General features: G+C 45.5%; 1 protein-coding gene and 1 pseudogene across 1 annotated transcript; one reads left to right on the top strand and one right to left on the bottom strand.

The window, feature by feature from the left end:
• The first annotated feature begins 518 nt into the window (after positions 1 to 518).
• LOC121762378 (subtilisin-like protease SBT4.14) lies at positions 519 to 3539 on the top strand. Its single transcript, XM_042158244.1, has 9 exons — positions 519 to 653; positions 722 to 810; positions 919 to 1016; positions 1099 to 1342; positions 1426 to 1939; positions 2011 to 2333; positions 2422 to 2530; positions 2612 to 2825; positions 2905 to 3539. The coding sequence occupies exons 1-9, from the start codon at positions 519 to 521 to the stop codon at positions 3450 to 3452; spliced, it is 2274 nt and encodes a 757-aa protein (XP_042014178.1). The 3' UTR covers positions 3453 to 3539.
• Positions 3467 to 13951, bottom strand: LOC121762379 (annotated as a pseudogene).
• Between the last annotated feature and the right edge of the window lie 2488 nt (positions 13952 to 16439).

Genomic DNA, 16439 nt, shown 5'->3' with positions numbered 1-16439 from the left:
GAAACCAATCCTAAAATTCAATTATTAATTAATTAAAAAATATATGAAAATTAATTATAAACCCCAAATGGAGTTATTTATATTAAAGAAGTGATTTCAAATTTCCATGTGTGGAATGCAGTAGTTGGGTGAACACATTGTGATCATTTTGTAACTAGTAAAAATAAAGGCAAATAAATATGAAAGAGTAACACAATTAAGATTTCCTATAATCAAGTTAAATAGTTGGTGCAAAGTCCAAGTGAATCAAGGTAAACAGTAGCCATAAATACAAGTTAAGGTTGTACTAAATTATCACCCAAGTCTAAACAAAAAATAAAATTATCCCAAATCATTTTCAGACATGATTTAATGTCCCATAATGCTCATATTTTCCTTGTAAGATTTCCCAATTCATATCCTATAGCATAGACTAAAGAGTTAAGCTAAAGTCTGATGATATTATCTATTCATACCATTCATGGAAAGCATTGTTTCTTCTTCTCCTCCAATGCCTTCTTCACTTGCATCCTATTTATATGTCACAACAATTCTTATCAGATTACATGCACACACATGTTCCTCTTATGATGTCGAACAACAGCCGCCTTCGTTCGCTTCTTCTCTTACTCTACCTCGTCTTTGCAAGCGTAGTCATAGCTGCACAAGAGAATGTGAGCAACTCTATCTACCTAACCAGTTTTCAGTACTTTGAATATGATGATTGATGTGATTTTTTCAGGACATGTACATTGTTTTCTTGAGAGATGAAGGGTCGGGCGAGAGATTGCTCGAGACACACCACAGTGTCCTCTCTTCTTTAAAGGGAAGGTTTGTTGCCATTCCTGCATCTCCATCTTCTTGTAGGCCAAGAGACTATGGCAAAAAGACGCGATTTTGAGTGTTCGTCTCTTTGATTTTGGTGGTGTTTTTGTGTAGTGAGAACGATGCTTCGGAGTCCCTTGTGTATAGCTACACCAAAATCTTCAATGCATTTGCTGCAAAGCTGTCTCAAGATGAAGCCAGAAAGCTTTCAAGTATGTAATGCTTATGTGATTTTTGTGTGTAATGGTGTGTGATCGGTTGATCATCATATGTGATGTGTAAAAAAAACTTCAGATATGGAAGAAGTGGTGTCGATTTTACCCAACAGATACCGTAAACTACACACAACGAAGTCGTGGGAATTCGTTGGCCTCGCTCCAAACTCAAGAAGGAACTCCAAGGTCGAGAGCAATATCATCGTTGGCCTGCTTGACACGGGAATCACTCCAGATTCCGACAGCTTCAAGGACGACGGCCTTGGCCCGCCACCGGCAAAGTGGAAAGGGGGTTGTGCACCCAACTTCTCAGGATGCAACAAGTAAATCTATTTTAATTTTCAAGAGCAGCTAGATAGATATGAATTGTAGTTTGAAGGAAATTCCCTGTTTTTTACCTCTGAAGCAAACTTATTGGAGCGAAGTATTTTAAGCTGGACAAGAGGCCTGATCCGGACGACGTCCTATCGCCCTTGGACACAGACGGGCACGGGACCCACACGTCGTCCACTCTAGCAGGAGTCCCGGTCCCCAATGCAAACCTTGATGGTCTTGCACAGGGCACTGCACGCGGTGCAGTGCCCCATGCTCGGGTGGCCATGTACAAAGTCTGTTGGGCCTCCTCCGGGTGCTCTGACGCGGACATCCTTGCTGCGTTTGAGTCAGCTATTAGTGATGGTGTCGACGTGATATCCATCTCTATAGGAGGCGTAACCGGGAGCTACACTGCAGACTCAATAGCAGTGGGGGCCTTCCATGCTATGAGGAAAGGGATCCTCACAGTGGCCTCGGCTGGCAATGATGGGCCGAACCATGGCACTGTTGCAAACCACGCGCCTTGGCTTTTCACCGTGGGGGCGAGTGGGATGGACCGGCAGTTCAGGAGCAACATCGTGCTGGGAAACGGAGTCACGCTATCGGTAAGTCTGCACCTTGGATTCCACCTCCCATTGATTCACTGGCTAAGGACAGTGATGTTTTCTTGATTTAGGGAGTTGGGATAAGCACGTTCGAGCCAAGGCAGAAGCTGTACCCTCTCGCGAGTGGGATGGACACTGCCAAGAGCTCGGATACGAAGGAAGAGTCGCGCTACTGCCTCGAAAACTCCATGGACCCCAACAAGGTGAAGGGGAAGCTTGTCTACTGCAAACTGGGTTCTTGGGGTACTGACTCTGTCATCAAGGGCCTCGGTGGCGTTGGCAGCCTCATCGAGAGCGACTCCTTTCTCGATGCTGCACAGATCTTTATGGCTCCGGCGACCATGGTGAATTCCTCTGCAGGGAAGAGAATCAATGACTACATTCATTCAACAAAGTAGGATCCCACCTTCTTCTTCATAGTTTATAACAAAATTATTGGATTTCTCAAGACAATACTTTGATTTATCTGTTGTTCTGTGCAGAACACCATCTGCAGTTATACACAGATCAGAGGAAATCAAGATCCCAGCTCCCTTTGTGGCTTCATTTTCTTCAAGGGGTCCCAATCTAGGAACAAAGCATCTTCTCAAGGTAATAAAATTGGAACAACTACATCCAGTTCTTACTGAGCTTTTTTACGTTCCGGTCTCTGATGAAAAACGATACCAACAGCCAGATATAACAGCTCCTGGGATCGACATCCTAGCATCATACACACTTCTGAAATCGCTAACCGGACTGAAAGGCGACACTCAGTATTCCAAGTTCATCTTCATGTCCGGTACATCGATGGCGTGCCCACATGTAGCAGGCGCTGCGGCCTACGTGAAGTCGTTCCACCCCAACTGGTCTCCAGCAGCCATCAGATCTGCCATCATGACTACTGGTAAGTAACACTCCCTGGTTTCGAGTATATCTAGGCTCCGGTAAATTTTGTCAGCTGAAATTTATTTGAGCTTGTGCAGCAAAGCCTATGAGCTCGAAAGTGGACAAGGATGCTGAGTTCGCATACGGGGCAGGGCAGGTTAATCCGACTAGAGCAATCAGCCCTGGGCTGGTGTATGACATGGACGACATGTCTTACGTCCAGTTTCTATGTCGTGAAGGCTACAATGGAACCGGCATCGGCAGTTTAGTTGGTCAGGGACCGATAAACTGCTCGAAACTGGTTCCTGGAAATGGTGAAGATGCCATCAACTATCCAAGTATGCAACTAGCCCTCAAGAATAAGCAAGAACCTACCGTGGGAGTTTTCAAGCGGAAGGTGGTGAACGTTGGCACGCCTCAGGCAGTCTACAACGCCACCATCACAGCTCCGGCAGGGGTGGAGATTGTGGTGAAACCAGCCACACTCACCTTCACTAAGGCACTGCAGAGAAAGAGCTTCAAAGTTGTGGTGAAGGCGAAGCCTATGTCCGACCAGGTTCTCGTTCTATCGGGCTCACTCACATGGAGAAGCTTCCACTGCACAGTGAGGAGCCCTATTGCTGTATACAACCCATGGGCCAATTAATTAGACAAACTGAATTATGCAAATAGAATTCTTTTAATTATAGAAAGCCTGTAAATGTTGGCAATTGAATAAAAAGGAATCTGTGAATTTCTGGTCAGATACAAAATTGCCTTGATTGAGATCATGCTATTACAAAAAATAAAAAAAAATCACTTATTGGCCTTCAGGAAAAAGAATTTCTGGAGTGAATGATTCTTTTCTGGCGAGATTTAAATAAACTACACTTGCTAATGATACCCTTTCCGGAGTCAAGCTGGGACGACGTCAGGGGCTGCAATGCGACTGTTTCTGGGGCGGAGGCAATCTGTTCGCCAGCAATCTGTGTTGGATATCAAGCCTTCTGTTTCCCTTTTTTAACTATTTCAAGTTCCGGTTCAGCTTCTTGGAGCTTTCCTTTTAAGATCGATGCCCTCTGCTCCACCTCCTCTATCGACCCTCGTTGAATGGATGCTTCATATTGTGTTAAAAAATGTTTCGAAATGCTTGCAAGGCTTGAACTCCACAAACCTGTTCAATAAACCTGTTCAATAACCTGTTGTAGGACTATATCGAAAGCATCAATGCGATTATAATATACTTCCTGAGGCAGCAATGGCAGCCTAGTTGTGTTGAAGTCGTCATACAACACGTAGAACTGATCCAGATACTTCCGTTGCATTTGCATTCTAGCTTTGAGCAATTTTGATTCAACAGCTGAAAAGTTAAAGATACAACATAGATCAAAATAAACAATTTGATACTTAACAATGGAAATGAATAGTTCACCTTCTTCATCGAAGATTACTTGGTTAATAACGATATTATGAGTATCTATTTCAAACCTGGTAAGCTCCTGAACTAGCCGTTCCGTTTCGTACAGAGACAGGAACTCCGGAATGCAAACACAGATGAAAGTAGTCAAATCATGCCACGGATTATTAATGTGTAAAAAATCATAATCATCACTCAGAGTTGAACGAAGGAACTTCTCATTCATACATCCTTGTAACATCAATAAACCTCGGGAATAAACAGCACCAGAGAATCATTTGAGGTCTTACGGGATCCTTAAATTGTCTGTTTACTTGTTCGATCACATCTTTCATGCCTTCAAGCTTCCCCAATATGTCATCTTCACCAAAATCATTCTCAACACCAAACATGCGAGTCATCTGCATGAAACACCGAGAGCTACGCCAATGAAACAAGCTGGAGATGTAAGAGAAACCAAGAACCTAAAAGAACTCTCAAGGGATTTCTGAAACATGATCAGCAAAATTGGTAATTTTCATTTCAACAAATTAAAAGATTGGACATTCCACATGAAGAATTTTCTAGGCGAAAATATTGGAGCCATTCAGTTTAGAGAAAAGGAAAAAATTGGCTGTATATGTTGAAGTAGATGAATCACATTTCCGCTATATGTGCCCTTAGACAAGTCGTGTAAAATAGACTCGACAAGGAAGTTGAAAGCCAAACAATATATAAACATAATCAACATCCTATTCCTAGCACAAGATCAAACTGATAAGCAAACAAAACATAATGAGAATAAAGTGATAGCAAATCCTATGTGATTGACAAGAATCTAATACGGATTTCGGATCTTAGACATCCACTTGCAGAAATCTCGCTGACTGTGTTGTATAATCATCGATTTTATGCACTATCTAGAGGCTTTTTATCTAGAGCCAATTCATTAAATGTTTCACTTACATCACAGATTTAGTTAATACTGCTATTTACTCGACCTTCAAAAATATATTCCGAATTACTATTATATTTTGAAAAGTCATCATCTTGTACCTGGGTGAACAGTCCGCCAAACTTATTCCTCAAACTCATCAACTTTGAAAGACCTTTCTCTAATGTCGATGGAAATTGTAGCAACCGAAGAGTATGACCAGTTGGAGCTGTATCAAACACTATAACAGAATAATCCATAGTCTGCACTAGCCTGCAATACAAATTCAAGACCAATTCAATTAAGAATGATGGAACAAATATACATGGATCAGTGATCAGAAATCAAGTATTGATTTACATTTTAAAAGTAGAGATCAAAGCAACCATAGTTCCTTAAAAAATAACTCCCATTGAGATCGAAACTGAAGCAGTAATGAGATCAATATGAAGAAATAATCTCCAAAAAAGCTGTTACTTTTGACATTGCAAAAGAAGAAGAGTAAAGGCTAAAAGTGGTCCTAAACATATGACGATTTTATGATTTTGGTCCTAAACATTATCTTTTGAATTGTTTGGTCCCGAATAAATAAAAATGGACCGGATTTAGTCCATTTTTTACGGAACTGTTTATTTTTAACGGTCAACGCAAATTAAATAACATTTGACTAGATGGAAACCACCGGATCTTAAATTTCGATGCTCCCTCAGTATCCATCTCCGCCCTCAAAAGCCGCATCGAAGCCCTAACCTCCATCCCTTCCGGCCTCCAGCTCCTCCTTAACAATTCCCATATCCTCGATGATCTCCAGACCCTAATCATCGGTCAATCCAGCAGGAAGTCCCAATTTTCTGAAACCCTATTTTGCGATTCCAGTATCGAATTAGAGCAAGATCGAGGCTTTACTCGATGCCGTTCGGATGGATTTGGGAAGTTTCCTGTTGTGGTCAATTTGTTGCTTAGGCTCAGGGGTGGGAAAGGGGGGTTCGGGTCGTTGCTGAGAGTGGCGGTGTTACGTCCTCAACTGAATCACAGGGAACGGAAGGAGCTACAGACGAAGACATGGCTGAGACACCTCCGTCGCCATCGTCGTCGACATCACAAAGCAAGGAAGATCCGTCCACAAGCCTGGAGCCTCAGAGTCCACTGGAGGAAGTCACTAAGGAAGCTTCGGCGAGGAAGTTGAGACCGAGACAAGGAACCAAGACTTCGTCTCCAAATAGCGCGCCAGCTGGTCGACATAATGCCTGAAAGAGTCTGCCTTTTTATTCTGTTATTTTAGTTATTTACTTTATTGTAATTTTGACTTTCCTTTTGACTTTCTTTCCTTTTGAATTATTTTGTGTCGAGCGTTTTAAGCTCGGTCGGGTTTTCTTCGTTGGTTCTTTCCCGATGTTTAGGATTAGGTCGAACCAACCCTAGGGTTTTAGTCTTATAAATATGGCTATTCATTAATTCTGGCTTTAAATTAATGAAGAATTATTTTGCCCACAAACTTGTGCAATACTCTATTGAAACCTAACGCTGCCGACGGAGAGACCCCTCCGCGCCAGCTTTGTGAATCAGCCGCCGACCCCAACATTCGGGGCGCCGGATTTGTCGTGTTGCGTACGTAGAAGGGAGGGAATCTTCGTTAAGAGAATTGTGCTCTTAACAACTGGTGCTTCATCTCGAGCTCATGGATGCAATAGACGACATACAATGTTCTCAACCGGTTTTGACCGGAGGGAATACGCAGGAATTGGTTTTGGGGGCGACACGTCGGCCACCGGTGGGGAATCGACGTGACGGGGGTGATCATCCCCGGCCACCGCCAAGAGGGGAGCCGCCTACAATCGGCCAGCAGAGGACGGAATCAGGGTCGATCGACCCACTAACCCAGGGTTTCGATCGGATCATGGCGCGATTTGATCAACTGGAGGTCCGGGTGGATAGTTTGGAGTTTCCGCGTGGTCGTGGTATCGATCCTCTGGAAGATAATTACGATTCGGACGACCGAGATTATGCGGAGTATAGAGGGAGTGAATTGGCGCAGCGTGACCCGAACCCTCGAAACTGTCTACTAGGGTTTCGCGAAAGGAGAGGGGCAAGAGGAGGCCGACGGGGGGCTTTTCCACGCCGGGACGATGCGAGGCGAGGAGGAGATTGGCAGTATGAGGGAGTTCATGACACTAGAATGGTCCCATATCAACCGCGTCGGATATCAAATTGGGACCCGCCGGCGACACGTCAACGGGGGTGGCGTGATCATCGTCGATGTGCCTCATGCTGGGACCCACCGGTCCCTAGAGATCGGCCCCCATACCAATTTGGGTCTGATTTACATCACGGAGTCAAAATGAGGGCCCCACATTTCGACGGATCGGATGCTACGAGTTGGATTTCTCGTGTGGAGTATTATTTTGATCACATCTTGATGCCAAAGGAGGATCGACTACACTACGCGGTAATGCTTTTCGACCCTCCAGCTGCGGAGTGGATATTTAACTATAGAAACAACAATCGCTACGTGACTTGGGCCGAATTCTTGGAGGATGTCCGCCACAGGTTTGATCCGCAGAGTTTCCAGAATTACATTGGACCCTTAGCCAAGCTAGTGAAGACGGGAACAGTGGCGGAGTATCACGACACGTTTGAGAGGTATTTGAATCGGGTGGAAGGGGTACCGGATTACATCTTAATTCCGGTATTCATCGAGGGCCTCGAAATGCCCATTCAGGAGAAGGTAGAGCTGCAGCAGCCGCAGTCATTAGCCGAGGCCATGGCATTGGCTTTACAACTGGCCGCGAATCAACATCATCGATATCAACAGGCGTCGTCGTCACAACGGAGGCAGTGGCCTAGCAAAGATGCGCGCCAGCAGCCGCTGCCATCCTCTGCGCCGGACAGTAGTGCAGCTCAAGGACCGAAGACGAGCAAGCAACCCCAGGAGCTCGATCGCCCCCGCTTTACTCTGATCCGTGTATCTAATGCTGAGAAATCGGAGCGCTCTCGTAAGGGTTTGTGCTGGCATTGCCCGGAGAAGTACGCGCCAGGCCACGTTTGCGCAACAAGGCTGTTGTGCTATGTGGGTGACAACGAGTGGGAGGAGACGGGTCAGGAACAAGACAGCCCACCTCAGGATAAAGAGTTGATCACAGAGGACATCTCACACCTTCATTCCCTCACGAGTGGCAAACGATTAGTTCCTTTCCAGGTCATTGGGGACCTCGGGGTCACGCGAGTGCGCATTCTTATTGATACAGGAAGCACTCATAATTTCCTACACTCCCGTTTCGCGGAGCAACTGCAGCTACATTTGTCACGAATCCGCCCTTTCCGCGTGTATGTAGGGAATGGAGCGTCACTCATATGCTCCCACGTCTCCAGACGAACCAAATTATCCATACAAGGGACTGACTTTTTGACAGATTTGCACATCCTCGATGTCCACGGCTGGGACATGATCCTCGGCATGGACTGGTTGGAGTTTCTAGGCCGGATATCCACGGATTTTGTGGGGAAAACCTTAGAATTTCGACGAGATAACAAATCAGTGATTTTACAAGGTCATGTACCGGGTCCAAAACAGATTTTCCTTCAGTCCTTGGCACTGCTAGCGTCTTTCTCCGCAGAGCATGAATTCTATGAAATAGTTCCCGTGGACCCTGACGACGGGGCGTCGAACAACGCAGCCGCTGAACCAGATTTTCCGCATAACATACCGGTTGACTGTCGACAGGTTCTCGAATCTCATAGAGGGGTTTTCGATCTACCCATGGGTATGCCTCCACCCAGAGCCTTCGACCACCGAATACACCTGCTGCTGGGTACGAGACCGATCAATGTGAGACCGTACCGCTACCCGTATTTCCAAAAGAATGAAATTGAACGTCAGGTGAAAGAAATGCTATCCCAAGGCATAATCCAGCGAAGTCAGAGCCCGTTCTCCTCACCAGTGTTGTTAATTCGGAAGAAAGATGGTACTTTTCGTTTCTGCATCGATTACCGCGCCTTGAATATGGCGACGGTTCCCGATCAATTTCCGATCCCTACCGCGGATGAACTTTTTGATGAGTTGGGATGTGCGAAGTTCTTCACAAAGCTCGACTTACGCTCAGGCTACCATCAGATCAGAATGCACGAATCCGATATTTTCAAGACAGCCTTCAGAACTCATGATGGGCGCTTGGAGTTCTTGGTAATGCCATTCAGACTGACGAACGCCCCATCTACGTTCCAGGCAGCCACGAACACTATCTTCCAGCCTCTCCTGCGACGCTGCGTGATTGTGTTTTTTGACGACATATTGGTGTACAGTCCCACGCTAGACGCCCATTGCGAGCATTTGTCTCAGGTACTATCGCTCCTTAGCGCCAATAAATTCTATGTGCAGTTGTCTAAGTGTTCACTCTGCTGCACTACTGTCGAATATCTTTGCCATTTGATTGCAGATGGCACACTGAACGCGGACCCCCGGAAAATAGACGCTATGACAGCGTGGCCCCTCCCACGGAACGTGAAACAGCTGACGGGATTCTTGGGCCTCACGGGATATTACAGACGGTTTGTCGCACACTATGCAACGATCGCGAGTCCGCTTACGGAATTGCTCAAAAAAGAAGCGTTTGTGTGGACACAGGCAGGACCGAGGCATTTCAGGCTTTGAAATCGGCAATGACGGCAACCCCAGTTCTACGACTTCCGGATTTCTCCAAGACTTTCTATATCGAAACAGATGCATCCGACACGAGAATTGGGGCGGTATTGATTCAAGAAAGTCATCCGATCACCTATTTCAGTCGCAAATTAGGGCCACGCCGCAGAGTCGCCTCGACTTACCATAAGGAGCTCTACGCAATAGTCGAGGCCGTTCAGAAATGGCGTCAATATTTATTTGGCCGTGAGTTTGTAATTCGCAGCGATCAGAAGAGTTTAAAGGAGCTACTTCAACAGGTTGTCCAGACTCCAGATCAACAATTATATGTACGGAAGCTGATGGGATACAGTTTCCGCATCGAGTATAAGAAGGGAGCATTGAACCGAGCAGCGGATGCGCTATCTCGGCGTGAGGATACGGACCACCCGCATCAGGACCAGACCTCGAGCGACGAGTTGCCCGAGGTCGACGGGGACCCGTTGGCTGACGCAGCGTGCCTAACCGCGGTCGCCCACCCTGTTCCGAAGCTGATGGATACCCTGCGACAGGAAACATTGACCCAACCCGACTTGGTGGATCTCACGGCTGAAATCAAATCAGGAAAGGCCCCCTGCTCAATTCACCATCGTGGATGGTTTAATTTATTTTAACAGACGATTAGTCGTGAGCCGGTCCTCTAAATTGAAACGAGTGCTACTGGAGGAGCATCATTGTACGCCCATAGCGGGCCACCCCGGGCAAGAGCGCACATTCCGTCTGTTGTCAGACGGATTTTATTGGACTAAGATGAGGAAGGAAGTCCGAGACTTTGTTAATGCGTGTGCGGTATGTCAGTCCACCAAGTACTCAATGCAAAAACCTGCAGGCCTTCTACAACCGTTGCCCGTGCCATCGCAGGTTTGGGACGATGTCTCAATGGATTTTATCACGGGTCTTCCACAGTCACGCGGATACACAACGATTATGGTGGTGGTCGACAGACTTTCTTAGTATGCACACTTCGCGGCCCTTCCTACTCGCTTCGACGCCCTGCGAGTGGCCCATTTATTCGTGAACACGGTTGTTCGTCACCATGGTTTTCCGAAGACTTTGGTCTCAGACAGAGACTCGGTATTTCTTAATGCAGTTTGGGAGGAGATTCTGCGCCTTAGTGGGACCAAATTGAATTTCACCACCGCCTATCACCCCCAATCAGATGGCCAAATAGAGATTCGCAACAAAGGCCTGGAGTAATATTTACGCGCATTTACTTCGGATAGACCGTCTACTTGGTCGAATTTTCTCCCTTGGGCGGAGTTAGCTCTCAATTGCTTCCACCACGCTGGCCTAGGCACCTCCCCTTTTAAGGCATTGTATGGACGGGAGCCCCCGCTGTTGGTGGCAGCCGCCCCGTTGGCGAAAACACCCTCCAATGTCGCAGATTTGATTAAGGTGAGAGGGGAGCTTCTCATTGAGTTGCGCAACAATCTATCCCGCGCGCAGCAACGGATGACTGCGGCAGCAAATAAGCATAGGCGCCACGTGGAATTTGAAGTAGGTGATTTTGTGTGGTTGAAATTACAACCATATCGCCAACATTCAGTCGCGAAGCCCATTTTCGCTAAACTTGCTAAACGTTTCTACTGTCCATTCGAGGTGGTGAAGCGAATCGGTCCAGTCGCGTACAAACTACGCTTGCCTGAGGGGAGTCGCATTCATGACGTTTTTCACGTGAGTCTCCTGCGCGCATTCGTGAAGGACGACCCGATCGTCCCACTCCCGGATAAGTTTGTCGGTAATAGACCCGTCGCCCATCCAGTGGCGATCCTTGACTCAAAGATATTATGGCATCATGGAGCGGCAGTGGAACACGTCTTGGTTCGTTGGTCAGACGGCTCGGATTCACCATCTTGGGAGACATTGGAGGAAATGATGAAACCGTATCCTACAATCTCCCTTGAGGACAAGGAAGTTTCTAAGGAGGGGGGAGTTGTTACGTCCTCAACTGAATCACAGGGAACGAAAGGAGCTACAGACGAAGACATGGCTGAGACACCTCCGTCGCCATCGTCGTCGACATCACAAAGCAAGGAAGATCCGTCCACAAGCCTGGAGCCTCAGAGTCCACTGGAGGAAGTCACTAAGGAAGCTTCGGCGAGGAAGTTGAGACCGAGACAAGGAATCAAGCAGCCGGAACGCTACCAAGACTTCGTCTCCAAATAGCGCTCCAGCTGCTCGACATAATGCCTGAAAGAGTCCTCCTTTTTATTCTGTTATTTTAGTTATTTACTTTATTGTAATTTTGACTTTCCTTTTGACTTTCTTTCCTTTTGAATTATTTTGTGTCGAGCGTTTTAAGCTCCATCGGGTTTTTTTCGTTGGTTCTTTCCCGATGTTTAGGATTAGGTCGAACCAACCCTGGGGTTTTAGTCTTATAAATAGGGCTATTCATTAATTCTGGCTTTAAATTAATGAAGAATTATTTTGCCCACAAACTTGTGCAATACTCTATTGAAACCTAACGCTGCCGACGGAGAGACCCCTCCGCGCCAGCTTCGTGAATCAGCCGCCGACCCCAACATTCGGGGCGCCGGATTTGTCGTGTTGCGTACGTAGAAGGCAGGGAATCTTCGTTAAGAGAATTGTGCTCTTAACAGGCGGTGACGAAGGCGGGGCAGAAGAAAACAAACAATTTCGATACTTGTGAATGGGCGGAGGCTGCGGCATGTGAACGCTGAGAAGAAGCTGGAGGAGTGGAGGGCAGAGGCGAAGGAGAGGAAGTTGGCCATTAAAAATAAACAGTTCTGTCAAAAATGGACCAAATCCGGTCCATTTTTGTTTGTTCGGGACCAAACAATTCAAAAGATAATGTTCAGGACCAAAATCATAAAATCGTCATATGTTTAGGACCACTTGTAGAAGTGACTAGCCTGTACTCAAAGAAGAAAGATATAGGCATTTGTAGAAGTGACTAGCCAGCAAATGTGGTACTGTTAAACATGCATATAAAGTTTAGCACGAGCATGACATCGGACGTACTTGAGCATTTCTCCAAAACTCATAGCCTCATCGATTCCAGGTATTGAATTTGTCAAGTCCGACATAAACCCATCGGTACCATCTGAACTAAGGTTTTCGTCATTTTCCACATTAGGATCAACTTCCTAGAAGAAGAAGAAGAACTACATCACTAGATACAATATCATACATACGTGGCGCCAGGCCAACGCATACATTCAGTTCAAACTAAACTCTGCATATACTCCACACCATTTGCTCCAACTAATATATCAACATGTTAAAATTGAAATAACAATCACAACAATTTCCAAGAAATTTGAAAGCATAATCAATTAAATGAACGGGACTCTTTATTCATCAATCAAGAGAAGGGATCTCCACTTTAAGAAAACAAAGTGAACATCGCAAAATTCAAATTAGCATCAATTTTGATATTAAAAAATTTCCAAACTTTTTTCTCTGCATGCTAACCCAAGGTCATTTAGCACGTTCAAATCAAAATGCAATATCCAAAAACATAAAAAATGCAGAGTGGGGGTCTTGAGACATGAATTTCCTCACCATTGCATACAAGTTTGTGAAGCCGTTAACGAGAGTGGGGGTCTTGGTGAACCTCTGCTGGAACGCATCGCTGAGGTTAAGGGCAGGGTCGGTGGAGATGATGAGCACAGAGGGTCTAACGTTGGCCAGCAGAATTGACATGATTGAGCTGCACGTTGTCTTCCCCACTCCCCTTTTGCCGCCGACGAACACCCAGTTGAGCGACTCCTGCTCCAGAATGTTCTTCACCGTGCCCTCCGGCATTTCCTCGCTCGAACCCATGATTGATTCTGCGATCCAAATACCCGTTTTTTCCTGTGGGGAATTTACGCAAACATGTGGAGTGGGTGCTGTGTTTCACCGGACGAAACAGATCTTCAAGCCTTGTTGATTTGATGGAAAATCCTTGATCAAAGATTGTTTTTTTTTATTTATCAAGATTATCCACAACTAACAAAATGGGAATGAATTTTATAAAAACAAATAAACATATACATGATCTTGTTAATTGCTGCAATAATTTTTATAAAACAAAGATTAGGATATACTAATAATTTTAATCATGCATCTCCACACTTATGAGAAAGTCTAGTGAGGTATGTAATGTGATACTTGTTGAGAAAAGGAGAATCATAAAGAAGAATAGAGTTCCAAGAAGCATTAAAGAAGAATGGAGTTCTAAGATTAAAACATTTATCATGTCTGCTTTGTTCCAATAATAGTGTAGTTCCATGAATACATTTATTGTAGGATCTCAAAAGGTCACCAGCATCCCTATAAATATATGGGTGTTGAGTACCATTTCATTATCCAATTCAATACAATTATTTTCTCACATTGCTTTCTTCTCTAAATGTGTTGCCTGTACCATTTGACATGGTATCAGAGCGGGTTTGGACTCAGATAAGGTATCATCATCGTCCTTGATACCTTTCTCGGCCATTTCCTATTTTTTTTTCCTTTTTTTTCCGCTGTACCTGTAACCATAAGCCAAAATGTCAAATGACAACAGAATAATAACCGAAACCTCAGAATCATCTATGGCAGATGAATTTGCCCGGCAGTTTGCCAATTTTATGCGCAATAGTTTTGCGACGAACCAACCAAATCCACCAGAAACAGCTGTCGTGTCATACAGAATTGACACGCAGCCCCTCCACATCGGTGGGAACAAGTTGAATGGAGAAAATTACGCCCTTTGGTCCGTGGTGGTGAAGACGGGAATAAGCGGTCGGGGAATGGTCTCTCACGTCACCGGAGTGCCTCCTCCCCCATCGAGAACCGATCCAGCCTTCATATAGTGGCAACAAGCCGATCACTGTGTGGTCACTTGGTTGATACAAAACATCGAGCCTCGACTGATTAGTCGAGTTTTACAACATCCGACGGCGAAGCATATTTGGGATGCTTTGGCCGTCACATATGGGAGCGGAAGATATAAAATCCAGGTGTATGATCTTCAGTTCAAAGCAACCACACTGAGACAAGGAAGCAGTTCATTAGAAGAAATATGGAGCCGGTTGGGAGAGATGGATTTCAATCGACCAAAAACAAACGAACCCAATGAAATATCAAGAGGATATGGAGATTCATGACAAATTCATACAAGATCAGAGAGTATGTCAGTTTCTCTATGCAATTGATAGCAAATATGAAACAACCAAGAGGGAGATACTGAAAATGGACCCACTTCCCTCCGTCGACTACACGTACAACCTGATTCAACAGGAGGAGACGCGACTCTGAGTATTACAACAGGAAAACACCGGCGGAGCAGTCGCCACAGATGGAATCGGAACCGGCCTCGCCGTCCGAGGGTGGCAGAACCCTACCAGCGGCTCTCAGGGTGGCGGTCGCGGGGGGCGGCAATGGCAGAAATCGGCGAAGTGATGAAGAAGACAAGTCAAAATTAGTGTGTTCCTACTACAAACAGAAAAGACACACAAAATATTCATGCTTTGAACTAATTGGATATCCAGATTGGTGGGAAGAGAAGCACGGCAAGCCACCGCCACCGCAAACACCCTGGAACCGTGGCGGGCACACCGCCGCAGCAGTCAGAGGCGACGAAGGCAACGCTGTGCAGGGGATCGCGCAAGCCGCCGATGCTGTCCAGCCAGGAAGTAGGACCGGAGATGCCGCTGCTCAGCAGGTGAACACAACCGGGGCAGCAAATTTCGTCGCCGGCGGAAGTGGAAGTGTAATTCACTATTGGAGTGAATAATTGATGGGGGAAGAAGCGGCGCCCAATTCAGGTAAATTAGGGATAGGGGGCTCTTTTATTAGTGGCCCCCAAACCTTTGGAAAATTGCAGGTTTTACCCCACCAAAATTTGCAGCCTCAATCACCCCCCAAAATTTACCAGAAATTGCAAGATGTACCCCACAAAAATATTTTTCCCCAATTAGCCCCCAAACCTCCTGAAAATTCCATAATTACCCAAACTACTTGCCAAAATCGATTTCAGCCCCTCGAGAAGCTTGGAGTTGCGTGTGCAGTATCTAATGGCCATGAAAAAAATGATAAATGAATTTTTTACTGTGGGGCAACCGATACCATAACATATGATGTCTCGGACCTTACCAACCTTTAGAAACCTCAAAAATCTCATATCCAGACTGCCAATGGAGAATTTACAGTACTTAAGGGGGCTGGAACTATTAACATTTCACCTACTTTGCAGTTATCAAATTGTCTCTATATTCCTTCGATGTCTCATAAGTTATTATCCATTAGTAATGTAACAAAGGAATTGAATTGTACGTTACTAATGCAGCCACAATTTTGTCTGTTGCAGGATATCCGAACCGGGGAGATAATTGGGCGTGACACTAAACGCGATGGGCTTTACTATGTGGATGAGATAGCTCAAAAAGGGACGGCCATGCTAACTCACTGATCAGCTGACCGGAAATCTTAGCTTTGGCATCGGCGCTTGGGTCATCCATCTATCGGTTACTTAAAATTGTTATTTCCTAGTATTATTCCTAAGCATGAGATGTACTGTGAAACTTGCCTTTTATCCAAAAGTCATCCGAACTCTTATCCATTAAGTAATACTCGCGTTGAAACCCCGTTTGCCTTAGTACACTCTGATGTTTGGGGGCCCGCACCAGTTATTGAAGGGCAAGGTTTTCGATATTAC

This window comes from Salvia splendens, chromosome 13 (assembly GCF_004379255.2).
Source record: "Salvia splendens isolate huo1 chromosome 13, SspV2, whole genome shotgun sequence".
NCBI classification, from domain to species: Eukaryota; Viridiplantae; Streptophyta; class Magnoliopsida; order Lamiales; family Lamiaceae; genus Salvia; species Salvia splendens.
Note: the sequence above shows the minus strand (reverse complement) of the source record. Positions and strands in the feature narration are given on the sequence as shown.